The sequence below is a fragment of the Homalodisca vitripennis genome, chromosome 8 (genome assembly GCF_021130785.1).
Source record: "Homalodisca vitripennis isolate AUS2020 chromosome 8, UT_GWSS_2.1, whole genome shotgun sequence".
NCBI lineage: Eukaryota > Metazoa > Arthropoda > Insecta > Hemiptera > Cicadellidae > Homalodisca > Homalodisca vitripennis.
The window spans coordinates 94564464-94583716 of record NC_060214.1 but is presented as its reverse complement, the minus strand read 5'-3'; the positions used below and the strand labels follow the sequence as shown (position 1 = coordinate 94583716).

The 19253-nt window shown below is 31.5% G+C and overlaps 2 protein-coding genes across 2 annotated transcripts in view; one reads left to right on the top strand and one right to left on the bottom strand.

Moving 5' to 3' along the window:
• Nucleotides 1–8859, top strand: part of LOC124367765 (titin homolog) — a 38878-nt gene extending 30019 nt beyond the window's left edge. Inside the window, exons 6-8 of the mRNA XM_046824866.1 lie at nt 4576–4678; nt 5496–5586; nt 8603–8859. Of these exons, the coding sequence (XP_046680822.1) occupies nt 4576–4678; nt 5496–5586; nt 8603–8796 (388 nt within the window). The 3' untranslated portion in view covers nt 8797–8859. The remainder of the gene's footprint in view (nt 1–4575; nt 4679–5495; nt 5587–8602) is intronic.
• Nucleotides 8860–9024: 165 nt separating this feature from the next.
• LOC124367764 lies at nt 9025–18799 on the bottom strand. The gene is made up of 5 exons (XM_046824865.1): nt 18199–18799; nt 16311–16712; nt 14197–14353; nt 12370–12499; nt 9025–10779 (listed from the first exon to the last, which is right to left on the bottom strand). The coding sequence occupies exons 1-5, from the start codon at nt 18329–18331 to the stop codon at nt 10576–10578; spliced, it is 1026 nt and encodes a 341-aa protein (XP_046680821.1). The 5' UTR covers nt 18332–18799; the 3' UTR covers nt 9025–10575.
• Nucleotides 18800–19253: the final 454 nt, after the last annotated feature.

Sequence of the window (19253 nt, the reverse complement as noted above, 5' to 3'; positions counted from 1 at the left end):
TCCTCGAGAGCGGGTAAATACCCAGTAAGTAAAGTGTTTTTTTTTTTATTTTTTACTAATGCCGTTTCCATGATCAACTCTATGCTTTGGTTTGAGATATTTACTTCTTCTACCTCTGTATTAGCAAATTCTTGGATGTATATTGCAACTCCCCCCGATCTGTGTTCTTTTCGACTGAAGGGTGTTATTAGATTATACCCACTGATTTTAGTAAGTAATAACTCCTCTGTGCTCAGTCCAATGCTCAGTAAGTACCAGAAAAGTAGGTTCGAGGTCACTCATTAAGTGATTTATTCTTTCTATCTTTTTTCTTAAGCCTTGAAACATTCTGGTGGAAGATGGTGATGGGAGTTGTTCTGGTTTTTGAAGTAGTGGCCTGGGACCTAGCTACTACTTTAATTTGCTGTTTATGAAGTCGTGGTCTAAAAAAATGTTTTGGGTGTTTGTAGCAGGTCATTTGTGGTAGAGTATGTTGTTGAGGTGTCAGTTCGACTGAGGTGAGGGATGGTTGATCTGGATCTTTAAGGTGTGGTAATGCAGCAGGTGTGAACTCAAGTAGCCATAGTGCTTGACCATTCAAATTCAAATTCAAAATTTCTTTATTCAGCCATGTAACAGATTACAAGAATAGCGTCACAATAAATCTCAATATAAATTTATAATTGATATATTAAAAACATAAAAATCAGTTTGACACTCACTGAAAAAGTAAGATTTGGCTATGTAGCCTTCTACAGAGTAAGTTAAAACAATTTTTAAATCAGGACAGTTATTAGTTAAGGTAATTATTAGGTAATTTAAGGGGATTTTATACATTTCTAAACTACCCCAACAATACTTAAATGTTACTTACATATTGAAACAAAAAAAGTTTTCAAAAGAATACAAGGATAATGTTAATAAATAATCTTTAAGTAGTTTTTTTTGAATTTTTCATAATTTTGCTCATTTTGAATATTGAGAGGAAGGTTAAACAAAATATTTTGTGCCAATGAAACCAGTTTTCTTTTCATAAAACTTCAGCCTATATTGTTCCACATATCTGCTACGTTCTTAAATTATGATCATGATAATTTAAAATACTAATTGGGTTGTTGTATTTTTTTACGTATAAAAGATGGTTCTTGAAAAACACAATGTGTTTAGAGAAGAACTCTTCACAGGTCTCATCCTTGGCCCTTTGCTTAGAGTTCAAAGGTGTGTTTTTTTAGACATTTTCCGGACATTTTCTGCAGAAGACACTGGTGTAGTCTCGGTTGGCTCTATATGGTGGGGACTAACTGCTGGTATGTGAGCAGCTTTTTTGTTTTGCTTACACACTCTATTTTTAGCAACTTGTAGGGGAAACACTGAAGTGGTTGTTTGGAGTTGTGATTTTATTTTTGTTTAGAGGGTATGTGCTTTGCTGGCCTGGGCTGGAGTCCATCTGCATGATTCTGCAACTGGTTCTGTAGTATTTTAATAGAGTTTCTCAACTTGATCTTGTCGGGCTTTTAAGGATAGGTCATATCCCTGTATTAGGGAATGGTTGCTTGGTTGATCGTCAGTCGGTTTACAAGTGATTGCCAGTGGCAAGGAAACGTCTCTTGTGGGTGGACTTGTTTGTGTATCGACATCTCTGTGTGGGACTTGGTGGATTTCTGTGTTGTTTGTCATTGATTCTAGCTTGGGTACTGAGTAATTTTATGGTGTTAGCTAGGTTGGCAATCTTGATCTCATAGCTATCAATGATTTTACGTTGATTAATGTCGTGTTCTTCAAAGAACTGATGTAGTTGAGTTTGATTTTGTTTTTCTCTGTCTAGTTGGTTTTGCAAGTTTGCCAGTTCTTGGTGCAGATTCTCAACTTTACTTTGACGTTTTTCTTTAATTTGGTCCACTTCCTCTAATTCTTCTGTAGTATCTGCCAACTTTGCCTCGAGTCTTGTGCACTTTTCAAGGAGTTGAGCCTTTTTGCTTTTAATTGTATATTCTCTTGCAGAAGGGTATTTCCTGCTTCAGCCCGCAAGAGTCAGAGGCAGATTAAGGTCAACCTCATCGGAATTCTCTAAATTTTGAATTTTTTTCCACAATGATATATGATGTATCATATACTTGATCCTGTATAGAATGTCTTCTTTGTTAAGATGGTGCTCATTTTGATTTTGTGATAGGGAGCACGCTACACCGTTTGCATTTCCAGGTGGTGTAACCAGCCTTTGAAATTTTTTTAAGGTCAGCACTTGTTATTCCCACACATTTTCCATGAAACCAGTTTTTGCAAGTCCCTGTGCAAGCAATTGAGGAGTACTTGACTCCTTTACCACAGGAGCCACAAGGGTAGTTTTGACATTGTGTAGAAAGTGTGTTATTGAATGTAGAATGTAGAAACAGTTTTTTCAGCCAGGTTTGTCTTATTCCTGTTGTAGATAAATTTGTTAAAATATGTCTTAATTGGCGTCATTCACTTGATAATTGAGTTCAGTCTAATTTAGAAGTAATAATAAATAACTCATTGAGTATTAATTTTACTTGGACGTGTTTCAAAAGATTATTATTAAGGAATTTTATTCCTCAAAAGTTAGCATGATTATCTTAAAAGTTTATATTGGTTCTAATGTGCAATTCTTTGTCATGATTCTTGGATTTCTTTTTCTTGTCTTCCAGGTATGTAAGAAGTTATTATGTATGATTATAATAGACTTACAGTTGATATGTTGTAGTTCTTGTAAAGTTAAGTAAGTATTTTGTTGAGTTTACCACTTAAAACTTCACTATAATATGGAGCACTTTCACACTAGATGATGGGTGTCCGCCATTTTGATTTGATTTTCAACTCTGTACTGCAATGAAAGTAAAACGCAAAACATATTACGTAGCCTTTCTCAAAACCATCACCAATCTGTCAAATTACTGGGAATTTGTATTAACACAAAATTGAGCTGATCATGTTAACGGATTAAGCAAATAACTTTTGAAAGTTGCTTTTCTGTTTTGGAAATTAAGATCTATAATATCTATTAAGTACCTTAGGACAGCGTATTTTGGATTATTCAGTCACATATTGCTTACAGCTTGATATTATGGGGCCATTCTGTAGCAGTCTCAGATCTGTTAATCATCCAAAAAAGGATTATTAAACATTTGTGTGTAAAACCATTTGTCATGCTGCACCATTAGATCATTGCAAATGCCTATTTATACAATTACAAATACCTATCATAATTTTATTAATCTCTACATTTACCATATTATATTATACACTAAAGCAACCCTCAGAAACTTTTTCATTAAAAATCAATTTCATACACACGACACCAGAAATAAAAATAAGCTTGACATTCCTCAACATCGGCTGATTAAATTTGGAACATCCCATATGGTAAATTGTGTAAGATTTTTTAATAAGCCTCCAGAAATTGCCCATGTTACTTCCATAACTAATTTAAATTAAAATTTTATTTGTGGCTTTTAGATAATCCATTTTATTGAATTGGCATGTTTTTAAATATGGATGTCAATATTCAATTTTAAATAATTGGGTTGTAATTTTAAAATATATGTTTATTTTACAACTGTAAGGTAAATGTTTTTTAATAATGGTTTGTTTCTATATTAGTATGTTTTATACTAAAAAGTGTATTGACAATGCTTATTTCATTGTATATATATGATCAACGGCAATAAAGATCTTATGTCTTATTTTCCTTAAACGCCAAGCCGTTTCTTTCCCAGTGTTGCAAGCTATTTTCTAAACTCTCTAAAGAATCTTTTTACTGCAAACTGAATTGTTTTTGGTATCATTTTGTTCACAAATTCATAGTAGAATACAATTAAAATAAGTAACTATTTAGGTTATGTACAATTTTGTAATAACCTAAAGGTCACTAATTTAGTACAGTTTTGGGTTGGGTTGTATTCTTAGTTTTATATAGTAATATTTTGTTATAACATTTTAAAACACTAGCAAAAACCAAAGAGTGGGTGGAACTAATCTTTCTCCAAAGATGAAAACTAAAATTCCTCCACTGTCATAGAACAATAAAACAAACAGTGCTGTGTTTGGCAACTCTTTACCTTTCTAATGGTATATACTATAACAATTGAGATTAAGCGGCAGTCCAAAAGTCAATGAATATCCGTTGATTGGTGTTTAAGGAATGAAAATAAACAACAGATATCCATTGAATGGCGAACGGAGGGGTTAAGCTTTTTCTGAAATTAGACTAAATTTGTGACCTCTAGGCTATCTTGGAATCTGAAATTTCCAGACAACTACCACCTTCACTATATATGTACTACCAAGTTATAATTTGAACTTTCTATGACTAAGGCAAGTTATAAAAATCTGAAATGGCACACAGGCTATAACTGCTTGTCTAATTTTCATACTTGGCGTCTTGTAATACCTCATTTATTCAAGTGTTGTGTGCTCGTCTTCTGGGTTGTTTTGGCCTCTGATTGTATGAGGGTACAAATATCTGGTTGGGTGTTATTGACCAGTGCAAGTATAGTTAAAATGTATGTATGAACAGGATACCCACTGCAAATTAAATTACATTTTATTGTGTATTTGATGGACTAATTTGCGTTTTAGGAAATGCAGGGATACGAGAGCGCTGAACGATAGAGTTATGGGAGAGCTCTCTGAACTAAAGCGGATGAACGAACAAATATTAAAACTTGTTGATAAGAGCAGGGTAAGTTATATTTTATGAAATCAGCATAATATTTTGAATAAATTGCATATTTTGAATTTTTTGCTATAAACTTGAAGTTATTTATTAAATGGAATTTACATGTAAATATAAACTTTTTTAGTTAGCCTATTACTAAATTTTTAGAAAAATAATAAATTTGAAAAACTTATTGGTTTTCACTGTTTTCAAAAATGTGTTCTGCAAAAATTGATGTTGCATTTAGAGCAGTGGTTAAGGTTCAAGTGTTTTACTCAAAAAGATACTGCTAGTAGATCAAGCTATTTCTGCACCAGTACAGACTCTTCACATGCCAATTCTAGGGTTAAAATTATATTTTCGTATTTGAGTATATTTTTAAATCGGTAGATAAATTTTAATAAGGATAAAATTTGAAATGACTGCAAGTCATAGTTCATATTTTATAATATATTTCATCAAAGGCTGTTTGGTTTATTGTTGATTATTCAAAAATTATATTTTAATCCAAGTTTTTAATCAGTAAAAAAAACACGTTTTTTATTTTAGCTATAATATATCTTTAGTAAGCTCTAAATGATTTGATCTAATAACATTTTTTCAATATATTTAATATTTGGATATTGAAAACTACAGTTAAATCTCAGTGAACCACTCATTATCTCGTATTAAATTATTGTGTATCTATTTTCATACGTACTTCATAGAATAATCTTATACAATTAGTGCTCTTTATTATGTTATACAGTAGTATATATTTTTGAATACGTACATCACAAAGTAATCTTGTAAAATTAATACCCTTTATTGTATTATAAAATTGTGGGTTTTTTATGCGTAGGAAGGCAAAGTAACTCTGAATGATTTGAAAACTGCTGAAACACTTCTTCAACAAATAACAACCGTCAGTGAAGTATTTGCTCGACACACAGGTATTTATTTAGTCTAAAGAACTTAATAGAACTTGTAAATTGACTAAGTTAAGTGTAAATCTCTTAACTTACAGATTTTTTGAATTTTTTAAAATTACAAATTTTTTGTTAGGACATAACTTTTTGTTGATTTTGGTACTGGCATTTGTTGACACATTATCAATTGAAATTGTACGGCAGTGGTTAAAAAAATTGGTGATACAGCATGTTAAATGAATGGTTTACTTACTAGTTTCCTGAAAAATATTTTTGATTATAATATTTTAGTACCATTGGAAAGGCAAGACTTGTTTTTCATTTTGTAGTGTTAATATTTGTATACTCACTTATAAACGGTGTTTAAGTGTTTAAGTTGTTAAGGTGTTTAAGTTTGCTGTTTTTGCCTGCTTATCATGTCAAATTTCATAACTAAATTTCAAGAACAATATATTTATCATATCAAAGATGTTAAAAAGGATGTAATTAAAAAATTCAATCATATATTGAATTTTTGTTTTAATGCTAAGTTACTTCTGGTCGGCTTGTAAAAGTTGGCTTCTAGTGTAGTTTCCCTTACTTACATGAACCCCATAATGCTATATATAGCCTTGTTCAAGAATAAATTATATGTACTTTTTGTTAATTTGCCATTTTATTCTGTTCACGAATTCTTTGAATCTATGGAACTATCAATGTAATGTAATACCACTAGTGAATTACAACACATATTCCAATAATTAATTTAATTTTGCAAGGTCTTTCAGAATCAAGGATTATAATTTTCGGAAAATTAAAATATTTAATGAAGTATGTGATATAATTCACTAGTGATATTCAATTAAAATATTTCCAATGCTCCAAGACTCTTCATATCAATGTGATATTTTTGTTATTAAGGTATAGATTGACCTGTTACTATAGTCCATCAGTTTAGAGATTTTTTTAATGTTTGGAATTTTTTGTGTCTTGAGTTAGGCCTGTGTTTTTAATGCAATGTAGTATAGTGAATTTGACTTTGTCTATTGCTTGAACATAAAGCTTAATGTAAATAAAATTCTTTTGTTTATGGTCTAAATATAAGTAGTATTTTGGTTATTTTTCAATTTAAAATTTCAAACTAGTGTACAATTTTTAGTTTTCTCTAAATTGTAGTGTGTATTTTTACAATTCCCTTATTTAACTTATGTAAAATACGTATAAACATGTGTGCAATATATTTCTAACAAAAATATATATATAACATAACAAAATTAAAGACAACTTTTAGAGAGAAAAATGTAAAAAGGCCTGTCACTGTAGGATTTCTAACTGGTAATTCCAGGTTTAAAACAGTACTTTTAATAATTAAATGTTTCTTTAGATTGTGTTCTAATAGTATAAGACATATATTTTGTTCTCATACAGCTGATTAAGCTAGTCATCAGCTAGCAGTTATTTCAAGTTGAATACTTGCATGTTGTAGCTTGAAATATTAGGCCTTCTTGTTTCACATGACTACTTTGTATTGACACTTACAGTGTAGTGAGGTTAGGCTTACAATACAAAATAGAAACAAAACAGTATTTCAGCACTGTGAGGAATTTCCTGTTCCACAATATCTCATATAGTGAAAAATGCAAATTGTAAATTGCTTTACGGGTCTCATCCATTGTTTATGTAGTTTAAACTACTTCTGCTGTTTTGTTACTGCTGTAGAATTTCACCAAGGTTTGTTACTGTAAAGTTTGTAAATTTTCCAACTTTATAGTTAGATCTCCATAAGTATGAAAACCTCCATGTTTCAATGTTTATGTCACATGTTGGGTTCAGATTAAATATATCTATTGTTGAATGGGGTTGAGTCTTAGTCTGCAATATTGCCTCGAAGGGTTAGCACTCATTTTGCTCTAAATTCACAACGTTTTTGGGTTCAGTTTAGAAATTAAATCATTTTTTTAAATGTATTATCAGAATAGACTATTTTGTCATACACTCAAAAACAAACAAAGATTTTTGATGATTTAAGAAAAAAAAATTTTTTATTTAAGACATACTTTTTTAGGTAGATGGAAATTATATTGGACAATCGTTGAAGATAAAATGATTGCTTTTAATTAATTTAATTGAATCTATTGTTTATATTTTTACCAAACATATAATCCAAATATTACAGTTATTTTATTTCACAATAACTAATAATTACTGTATTTATTTCTACTGATTCTATGTATTGATTATGTACAGCAGGTTTATATAATGTCCCTCTGTTAAGACCAAAATATATTCCAGATGAGGTCTAATCCTTTAGTTCTTATAAAGAGAGTACCGATTACCCTAGGTAATATATTTTGTTCCTGATATCTTGTAGCAATTTTTACCATAATTATAAATATTTAAACCATATATTAATTTATATATATAGACTAGTACCAATGTTGCTGACATTAGAATGTTCTTGTGAGGTCTATATCTAGTCAACCCGTATTTATCTGCTAACTCCAATTGATAATGTAGTGAAGTTCTACATTGTAATAGCTAGGTTAAAGGTTAAATACACTTACAGTTATTATATGATGTGTTATAGTAAATCGTAACTACACAAATTTATTCAATGATTAATTAATATAGTTATCAAATACAAATAAGATCAATTGTAATTTATCTTAAACAGTCGACAGTAATTTTACATCAGTTGTTCCATTTATCTTTATTATTTAATGATAATATATAATCAGTTATGTGGATTTACAGATCAGTTGAATATGTAAAAAATTGGTACCCGAATTTCGATAAAAAAATTTTACTGTGGTGAAATTCATAGTCGACTGTCAAATTTTGTACTGATCTTATTTTAGTTATTTCGTCTGTCAAAAATGTTAATATAAATCTAATTAATTAGTGTGATATGATTAATCATTTTTTTAAACTTGCCGAGTTGAAAAACTTGTGTATTTGAGAACAACTGAAAACTAAATTTAATCCATAATGTGTTGAACTTTTTTATTTATATCATTTTAGTGTAGTACATTATTAATATTTTGTAATTTTCTTTTTTTAGATGAAATAAACGAAGCTTTAAGGATATCTGAAGAGATAAAGAAAAGACAACAGCAGGAAAGACAACAGCAGGAAATCGAACTCAAGGCCAAACAAGAAGCTGAAAGGCAACAAAAAGCTCAAGAAGTAAAAGAACATGTTATAAAAGAAAAACCAAAAAATAATAGAAGTGAAAAACTAAAACAAGGTACTTAGAATGTGTAGTTTTTTTAATTGTCAGAAACACTTGACAATACTTAATCCACATAAAACGTACTCATTTCTTTGGGGGGGGGGGGGGGTGGGGGGGGGGGGGGGTGGGGGGGGGGGGGGGTGGGGGGGGGGGGGGGTGGGGGGGGGGGGGGGTGGGGGGGGGGGGGGGTGGGGTTAAACTGCAATACTATTACGATTTCATTCAATTGGAAGGATATAAATAGATTATACTTTGTTTCAAAATAGTTCCGTATATTTTTAACTTATATTATATTAGTTACAGTACAATAAAATCACAGAATAAAAACACACACAATTCATTATTGCAAGCAAAATATATGATACTGATAGTTCTCTTACTTAATATAATATAAATCTAAACGTAATGATGACTAGAATAATCACTAGAACTAAATAAAATGTAGTTTTAATGCACTCATTCCACTTTAATGCACACAGGGCTTTCTGTAACTTTAAATACATAGTCCATTAAACAGGAACTAAACATACAGAGATCAAATTCTATCTTGTAGATGGACACACCTTCTTTGTACCATTCAGTTTCACACACAAAAATAAGTTATTTGCAAAAAAAACAATAATAGCATTTCATTAAAATTTCCAATTACTAATTTTTGTCATACCTATTTTTATTTTCTAAACATAACTCTTTTGGTAAATTGCATTTTATAAAAATGGACAAAAGAAATACAATTTTTCTATAAATTATATGATTTTCTATGAACTAATTTTTGGAACAATTACAAGTAAGTTATATATTTATTTAAAATCTTTTAAAATGTCTCATAGATATAAATATATTACGTTCAATTAACGTAATCAATTACGTTCACTTTATTCCGACGATACTTAAAAATTATTTTCTCTATTTCACGTTAAAAAATAACTAAAACTACAATTTTGGTAATATACAATAGACTGTATTCTTTATTAATAATCTTTGGGATTAGAATGGTTTAGTTACATTTTAATAAACATTAGTACACATGAAAATATTAGAACACATAAAATAATAATTTCTTACATAAACTTGTATATATAAATTTATGCTCTGAAAATAAGTACTGTTAAGTGTTATCAAATCTTAACCCTTTTAGTGCCATTCTTTATTTGAAGATTTAGTCAAAAGTACCTAGAATATTTTTAACGATCTTTTCCAAAATATTGTATCTTTCCAACCAATTCTGTGTATAGTGATAAAAAAAAATGGCATAACTTAGTTATTTATTGTCTATTTTTTGTAATTTTTGTCAGAATATACTCAAACCTTCTTAAAACAAAAAGGCAACAAAAATAAAATCTCACATTTGTGTTTGTTTATAAATTTTTATGGTTGTCACTCCAAGAAGTGAGTCAAAGTATTTCTACACTCAATGAAACCAAGCACAAAAAAAACTTGTCTGGTCTAAATTGGGTCGGATTAGTGAGGGAAACTGTATTGTTATATTATGAGTCAAACAGCTCTCGGCTGTCACTTATGAAGATCTATAAATAGATGGAAAAACCCAACATGGCACCCCAGCAGGACATGTGTATAAACTCCAATGTGTAAAAAATATGTTTTCAAAACATCTGTGTAGTAGACTATGGCATTTTATGTAGGTTTAAAAAAATACCCAGTTATTACTTGAACATTGGCACTAAGACGGTTAACTTTTTGATAAATATTAAATACCTCTTTTTTATATGCGTACAAAAATAGAAATATGTAAATGACATCTTTTAAAACAGTACCACCGCTGTAAAAGTGGTAACCACAGCCTATACATAGAAATCGTCTTCTGGTTCAGTTTTTATCTTCACCTCAACCTGACTGAGCAGATGGGTGAGGTCTGGTTCCGGTTTGATTGTGATGCCATCTGGATCCGGTTTGATCTCCGGAACCGGTTGGAACTCTGGCATCGACTGGAACTCCGGCATCGGATATTCACTCAGTTGCTGTGACACCATTCGTGTCCACCGATCCTATATTGAGAGAAAATTAACAAGAGAATTATTAATTGGTATCCCCTCATATATAATCTTATCATTTAATCATCAATAGGCCTTGTTTGTGGTTTTCTCTGATAATTTTGTCAGCTCATTATACTTAACCTCTAAAGCATTGCATATGGATATAATATCGGAATTTGGAGTGGAAAGAAGGAATTGGTTATTAATTAAATCAAATTACAAGAAAAGATTGTAGATAACATTTTGAGTCAACAAATAAATATCGATCAGGCACAGACTTCCCATGGGAGTTTCCTGTGAGGAGGAAAATGAATCCAGGATTTTATAAACATCCGGTGGGAACCGTAGTAGAGACTCTTTCCAAGAAGACACATGATTAAAGCAGAGGAAAAACAGCCAGATGGTTGAGCACTTTGGTCCTGTGTGGTACATAGTAGTTCGTCCGCATAGAAGAAAGACAAGTGTTTTTGTATCAAGTCGACATGATAGATAGACAATTACTTTGTTCCTAGATGGACAGTTAAGACACATTAGTATCTCACCGATGTGTTCGGGCCGAAGGGGCATTCACAGAACAGGTTCAAGAGAGCATGGTGTATCCTAGGGAATTACAAGTGTCTTATCTGACGAGCAATTTATTGAAGGGAAGGTCAGACCGGATGAATTAAGTAGTTCGGTTCAGTCCTTACAAACAATTAATTCCATCCGCGTCAACAGGACCATAATAAGCTGTCACCTACTACAAGACCGCTGAGGACGACAACGCTAGAAGGGTGACTTCAGATGTCATCCACCTCCTTGAAGCAGGAAATAAGATAAGTCGTCTAGTAATATTTATGAAATTAGAATATCTTATACACAGAGTGCTAGCCTTTTTATAAATGGCGATAAGAATCTTCAACCAAGACAAAATATGTAAATTTAAAGTTAGATTGAAAGTTAGCCTAAATATTTGTAATTTAAACACAGTTTTGTTTTTTAACAATTTTGAAATAAATTATTCATTTCCACCCAAATTTTATCTTCTATATTTTAATAAGAGCTAGCCAAAAAGGACAATAATAGGACTACTTTAAGTGTCCTGAAAAGGATGTATGGGGTTTCATTAGAATTCTCCACTTTTCCTAGTTTGTACCTTTTATGAATACCTAACAAATGAGAGATCAACTGAGTGGTGCTTAAAAGTGACAGTTTTTAGCTGCCCCAAAAGTTAGTTATTCCTATGTTGTAAGTAGTTTATTCTGGCTTATACAATTTTCAATTGGCAGTCATTTTTTACTGGATTAAGATAGAGACCTCTAGTTTGCGTTGTTTGTTTTCTTTTATCAGGGGCTTGAAAATGACAGGTCACTTGATGGGGCTTTACATTTAAAATTTTTTAGCTGTCCCCAAAATCCTCCATTTTGGGTTTGTGAATGAAGCAGTAATTATGCCCAAAAAGTACCTCATAATATAACATAAATGTGTGGCGAGTTTAGTTTTTCTCGTGTGAGCCGTTACAATATTAGTTGGGGGTCTCCAGACTTTTTATTAACCCTGTATATTTATTTATTTAAAAATGTCAGTCTTATATAAAAATAAAAATCCAAGCAGGTAGGTCACCTGGATGTTGTTCTGCATGTTGATCTTGAAGATGAGGTTGCTGGCTCGTTGGGTCGCCCGAGGCCTCTTTACCGAGGTACAGTGAGCCCCTCGGCACTGTTTGCAACAAGATCGGCACTTCCGTTTAGGCCTGCAATAACACCAAGTGTTTTAACTCTGCAGTATACCAAGCAAAGATATTGAATTTTAGTATCGTCACAGAGTTTGTGAAAATGTCTCATAACTTTTTGAAGCGACTAGATAGTTACAACCTTACCAGAGCATTGATTGTTAAATGATTTTGCACAAGAGTAGTTAAGCACAGAATTAACATTTCTGTGTACATTTGTTAGAATTTCGTTACATTCTATTATGTCCATCTCATACATTCCTTAGAACATGCAAACGTTGAGTTCAGCTCAATTTCACCTTCGGCTTAGTGCAGAGTCTGAAATCTGATACTGTTGTCAAAGACTTGACAACTGGAATCTGAAGTCAACATTCATCTGAAGAGATCCAACAAGTCAGTTACAAAGAAGCTCAAAGCAAACTTTTTGCATTGTTCCATTAGAGATATGTAGTTTACAAAATCAAGTGTAATCTAGATGAAGAGGTATTCTCATTTTGTCTTATCAGGTGCACTACGATGTTTTAGACACGATCTGTAAGCACGGTGGAGCAACTGAGTTTTCTACACATAAAGTACTAGCTATGGAAGCAAGACTTGGTTCAATGCCAATGAGTTCAAATTTGACACTGTCACAGACTTGTCTCATGGAACTTAAAGTCCAAGTCCGTCTGAATATATATATATATATAATATATATATATATATATATATATATATATAAAAAAACGGCTAGAAATATCTCATATCTTGAGCTCTGCATGGATTTGACATCAGATTCCTAGACTACAAAATCAAGTATAATATAGATAAAGAGGTGTTTTTATTGTCTCATTAGGTGCATAATTGAGTGCTTTACTATTTGTTTACATATAATCTCAAACTATCAACCGTGTTTTATACACATAACATAGATATGGTGAGAAGGATTCAATGTGAATGTTGAGTTTGGCTCTATTTCACTATCGCTTAGTGCACCTGGTGGGAGAATGAGAACACCTCTGATGTCAAAGTGATGCAAAGAGCTTCTTTGTAACTTTCTTTGGATCTCTTCAGACAGAGTTGGACTCCAGATTACAGGAGATTCCAGTCTGTGATAGCAACAGATTTCAGATGCTGCACTAAGTGGAAGGTAAAATGGAGCTAAACTCAACATTTGCATTGATTCAACCCTTCTCACCATAACCATAACATTGTTATGGTGGCATTCAATGGTTTTCTATTTTAGAAAAAGAGGAATGACATTTTAAGAGCTTGATATGAATATGATGAAAAGGCCAAAGAAAAATTGTCAGCGTATAAAATTGAATTGGATAGAGAACGCCTGCTTAGGATTCAACAACACAACATTGAAGTTCGTAGATTAATGATGGAATCTAAAGCCAATGCTCAACTGAAAGTCAGAGAACTTGAGCAGAGTAAATCTGACCATGAAAAGGTAAGTTGTTATGGTCAGACATTCACATTGAATCAAGCCCTAAAACTACGAAAAAAAATTGAGAAGGGGAAAAAAATTCAAATTTTCAAGTGGTACCATTGCATTGCATAAACTACAGTTTCATAATACACCAACATCTTTCTGTTTTTGCTATTTTTTGTCACAAACAATTCCATACGAAAACATCAAATTCAATTCAGCATTAAGTAATAACTATTCTCAAAATCTTTTTTCAAACAGTTAGGTTTTTAAGGGATTTTTCGCAAAATAGCAGCATACTCACTTTTGCTGTGGTATTGGCAAATTATTGGTGACATCGACTTGATGAAAATTCCGCATGTGTTTATAGTAATCTTTGTCGTCAATATAAATGCAAGAACAGGCATCACACCGTAGGCAGTCTTCCATCTTAACTTTGGTCAGACCAGTTGCTTTTTTCACTGAAACAATATAATTTATTACAGTATCATACATAGTACAACTGTTACACTTTATAACAAGAAACTACACAATATTATCTTTACAAGTTATGCAAAGTTTTAATACAATTGTGGAATTGCTCCGCAATGAATCACGCAAGTTGATATCCTATCATGTCAGTTTTATATCAATTATGTACTATGATCCTTAGGATGGTTTCAATTAACTGTATTTTACTCAAAATTCAAATCTGTATCCAAATTAAAATTGGCATTATATATTTCATGAAATATTATTCTTCGTTCATCACATCATAAAATTAATTTATTATGGATGACTGATGATGATTTATGACACTAGCCAACGATTGCAAAAACTGTGATGAATAACCATAAAATTTGTATAAACAGAGAACTCAGCAAAATTCGTTTCACCTTACTTCCCAATATTATGTTTCATTTGAATTTTAAAATTGTTGTAATAAACTATGTGATTCGACGAAATATATATAGACTAACTGACAATTCTAATTAATTAAATTTCTCATTACAGACCGCAGCAACTAAATTCAACTCTACTCTCCATTAAATAATGAATTAAATGTACATCACATTCAGTTGTATTAGACAAATTCATTTTTTTTTAACATATGGTTGATTAATAATACAAGATATATTTACAATTATTGTCAAACTATTTTATTAAATTTTAAACTATTGATTTATGATTCACAAAATATTAATGACTTAACGAGTACCATAGATTTAAGAATACTCGTTTCATAATGTTGGCCTAATGAAATCATCTTCAATAATAATTATTTGTACCATTACCAACTTACCATAAAGTCAAAGTCAAAAAATCTGTATTCATACAGTATCATAATCATACTTCTTTCTGTTTGTAATTGTTAACTGATTAACAATGACCCAGCTGACTAATATTATTTTACTTTTGTATTATAGCAAAATTTTATTTCACACATAACTTTTCGGTCCTGATTAATTCATTTCATTTAAATGGTAAAACTTACTTTTCCTTCATTTTGTACATTTTAAAGGTATCGATATTTATTAGCAGATCCCTATTGATCTTGATCATCCCATCGTATCTATAAACATCCAAAGGATGTCACACATCTCAACCTATTGGATACTACTATCCGAGGAATTGAATCCATAACAGTTCAACTATGAACAGCTCTCCACATCATCAGTATTTGTGAGCTCATTCTTTTACCAATATTTTATCGTAATATTTTTTATCATTCCCAATTTATTAATTGTTATATTTATGTCAAATTTTCATAATTAAATGTTAGTTTTTATGCTTTATAGCCCAAAACCTAAGATTATGATATTGAAGTGCATTTAATTTTGTTCTGCATTCATTAATTTCTAAGAGTTTTAATTAAAGTTTCTCAATTCATTCGAAAACGATTTGTCAAGTGGAATTTTCGTTGTATCTGTATGATTTAATAAATTTTAACAGTATGTTTCTAACATATTGTGTGTTTTTTTTAATTAGTATAGAAGTTTACAAATCAACGTTGTGTTATATTTTAACAGCAAGTTTTGGGTAGTGTCAAAGAGCATTTTTTTAATCAGAAATGGTGATTTTTTACTCAAAATCATTATAAAGCAAGGATTTTTAGAAATATTTAATCCTAGACTAAAAACTCTTACATGATTTTTAGCTAAAAACCTAAAACATTGAAAAGTGAAAATCCTATCTGAGAATTTACAAACTTGCATAATAATTTGTTAAAAATCGGTCCGTTCAGTTGAGATAATAGTTAACCGTAAGCACATAAATTTATAGATGAAAGATTTCTCAAAACCACTGCCTTTACTTATGTGGGTCCCAAAACTGATATTTCCACTGAAAATGAAATTTTGGATTATCAAAATACTACCATATGAGTGAACAATGTAAAAATTTGTAAATTTGGTTAAACTATTATTGGTTGTTACTCACCTGGTTTTGATCTGACTTTGGCTTTATGACTAGTATTAGGTGATTTCTTTGGCGTCTGAAATATTTTTATAGGAGTTAAACTGTTGCCCTCAGTGTTTGTTTCATTTCTTCTAAGTATATTTTCAACCACATCAGCAACAGTTTGGCGTTCAGGAAAATCTGGTGGTGAGGTATCCGTTATCCTTTCAGTCTCTTGGTTACCCGCAATTGGAGATGCTATCTTTTCGTCGCCATTTGAATTGGTCAGTTCTTCAACCTCACACACGGCTTTGCTGTTCATAGATGGCGCTGGAGCTGGTAATTGTGCCAACTTGCCCAAGTTGTGGAACTGCATGTGCATGTGGAGGATTTTCTGGTGTCCAAACGTTTTGCCACATTTTGAACATTTTAATTCTTCAGAAACTGTAACAGTGTTATAACTTTTAGTTTGCTCAGAGTTGAAGCATATTTGAATTTGAAATTATTAAAACAAAGATTGACATTTATTCTCAATCATCTAAACAAAAAGAAGAACATGATTGAAATGCTTTTAATATTTAATAAAGAACTGGGTTTAGAACATAGTTTGAATAGGTTTATACTATGTATCCATTAAGTTGAGAAATTATCTCCTGAATTTTGGAAGAAAGCAGTGTATCAACAACAGTACAACTGTGTACCTGAGACAGTACATGGACAAATCTGCATCCTACAATTGTAAAGTTTTTAGGTTCGTAATTAATGAAAAAGTACAAAAATTACTAATATTTATTACTTTAAGCATTTGATAACAAATTCCAACATGTTTAGTCAATTTAATAGACAGCTTATGTTTTAGTCCTGCGAGAGAAATTTAATTTTTTTTATTACACCATTGCAACCAACTCAAACAGAATTCTATCCAATTCAATTTTCATTTCGTTTTTAACTTAAAAATTCCAACAATTACCAAATATGTAAATAATGGCTATTAAAAGTGTTATTATTGTAGTGTTATATTGGCACTTGGTGTTATATTATTGTAATTGTTCAATTCTAGGTGAAAAATTGTATTTAGTTCCAATTGAAGACAATACACATTTCTTTATAACATTTGCATGTACTAGACCTTTTATTGAGAACCCAATAAGCATTAGTACCAAATTTCACTTGCTATACATACATTGGTACAGCTAAGTTTTACAATGGCAGAATTTGCTCCAGTTTCATTGAGAAATGAGATAAATAAACAAAATGTTCTTTCAACATACTAATATGAAGGGTTTCTGTGTTTTTTCTACATAACAGTACCACTCCATAACTTTGTGAAAAAATCAATAAAAATAATGTAGTGAGGAGGATCTTGCTAAATTTTTCTCTTTCTCATACTATGTACATGTTCAGGTTATTGAAACATATGTAGTGCTAACTTATATTTTTACATAATACATGAAACTAGGTTAATCACTAAATGTAAGATAGGAAACATTTATATCAAAGATTGAGTACCGTATTATTTTATTTTGAAACAAAAGTCACTTTCATCAAACTTCATATAACATTAAAACTATTATTTTTGCAAACTATTGTCAAATTTGTATGTTTGGAAAATTTGAAATTATTTTGCCAAAATCGTTATACTAGCAATGTTGCATAAAGTAAAAGGTTTTGTTAGGCTTTCATTGAACGGAATATGGATATGGTACCTAGAATTAAAAACTATATATTTCTTATCATTTTGATAATTATTTTTATTTTATGCTTGCATCCATTGTAGATGGGGAAATTTCAGAGTAGGGCTGTCCGAGGATCATGGACGAATTTTTAGTATTGTTAACATAATGATTAGTTCCCGATACAGTAGCTTTCAAAAATGGTCTGGTAATTTGAAAGTTTTGAAAAATGCATTGTCTATTATAAAGTTACTTACCTCTTTTACAGTTGCTCATGTGGTGAAGATGGTCCAATTTGTTATAAAATTTCCTCTTGCAAACATCGCATTCATATCCCAAGTTCAGTCTTTGGTAGAGCAGAAGTTTCTGTAAATCCTCGAAAATCACCATTTTTCTACTGCTTCGTCTGGCGTCTATTCACGCACAAAGGGCTTTTATCGATCCGCATCAGAGCTGTCAATGTCAAAATCACAGCTGAGAACGACGCGCGCGACCTGCCGCATGTTTACTTTACCGCAGATGGTTCACTAGATAAAAGTAAACAAAGTTATCAATGAACACGATAACACTAAACTGGCACTGACGATTAGGTAGAAGGTGAGATTGTACTGCAGTTCGGCGATGCAGGCTATTAATAGCTGCACCCCAGCTGCGAGATCATGTTCCCTTCCCCTCCAAAAATACGACTAGCAGATGTTCGTCGACTCACGGCCGAGCATGCGCACGCACACGCGCACCGGTGCGGATCCCTCACCACTCCGTTGGCCACTTCCGTTCACCCTTCCTCTTCTCACACCCCTCCAACTCCTTCCTGTGTATCAACTCAACGATAGAACCTTTGTCTAAATCCAACAAAAACTTTTCTATGCTACATCATTCCGATCGGGGTTTTTTCAAAAATATTTATAATTTTAGTGGGCTAAACATTACGGCAAACTGCAAGAACGTAGCCAGTAAAAACATGTTGGGGGGAGGGTCCAGACAACTGATGTTTTCCCGTAATTGACAAAAAGTAAGGCCCCATTTTGATACTTGACCCGTTTCTTTGTTGAGAACGATCCTCCAGCAGTACATGTCAGTAATACTGATTTATTTAAATAATAATAATCGTTTATTAAAAAAAAAATAATTATAAATTTGGAGATCCGGACCCTTTGGACCCCCTCGCTGGCTACGTCCTTGGCAAACTGCAAGATCAGCATGTAACTACCAGTTTTAATATTGAAATGTTATTTGAGGGAATATCCACAATTAAAGTATTTAAATTAATTAACAGTTTTTATAATGTTGTATAAGGATACAAATTTAGGAT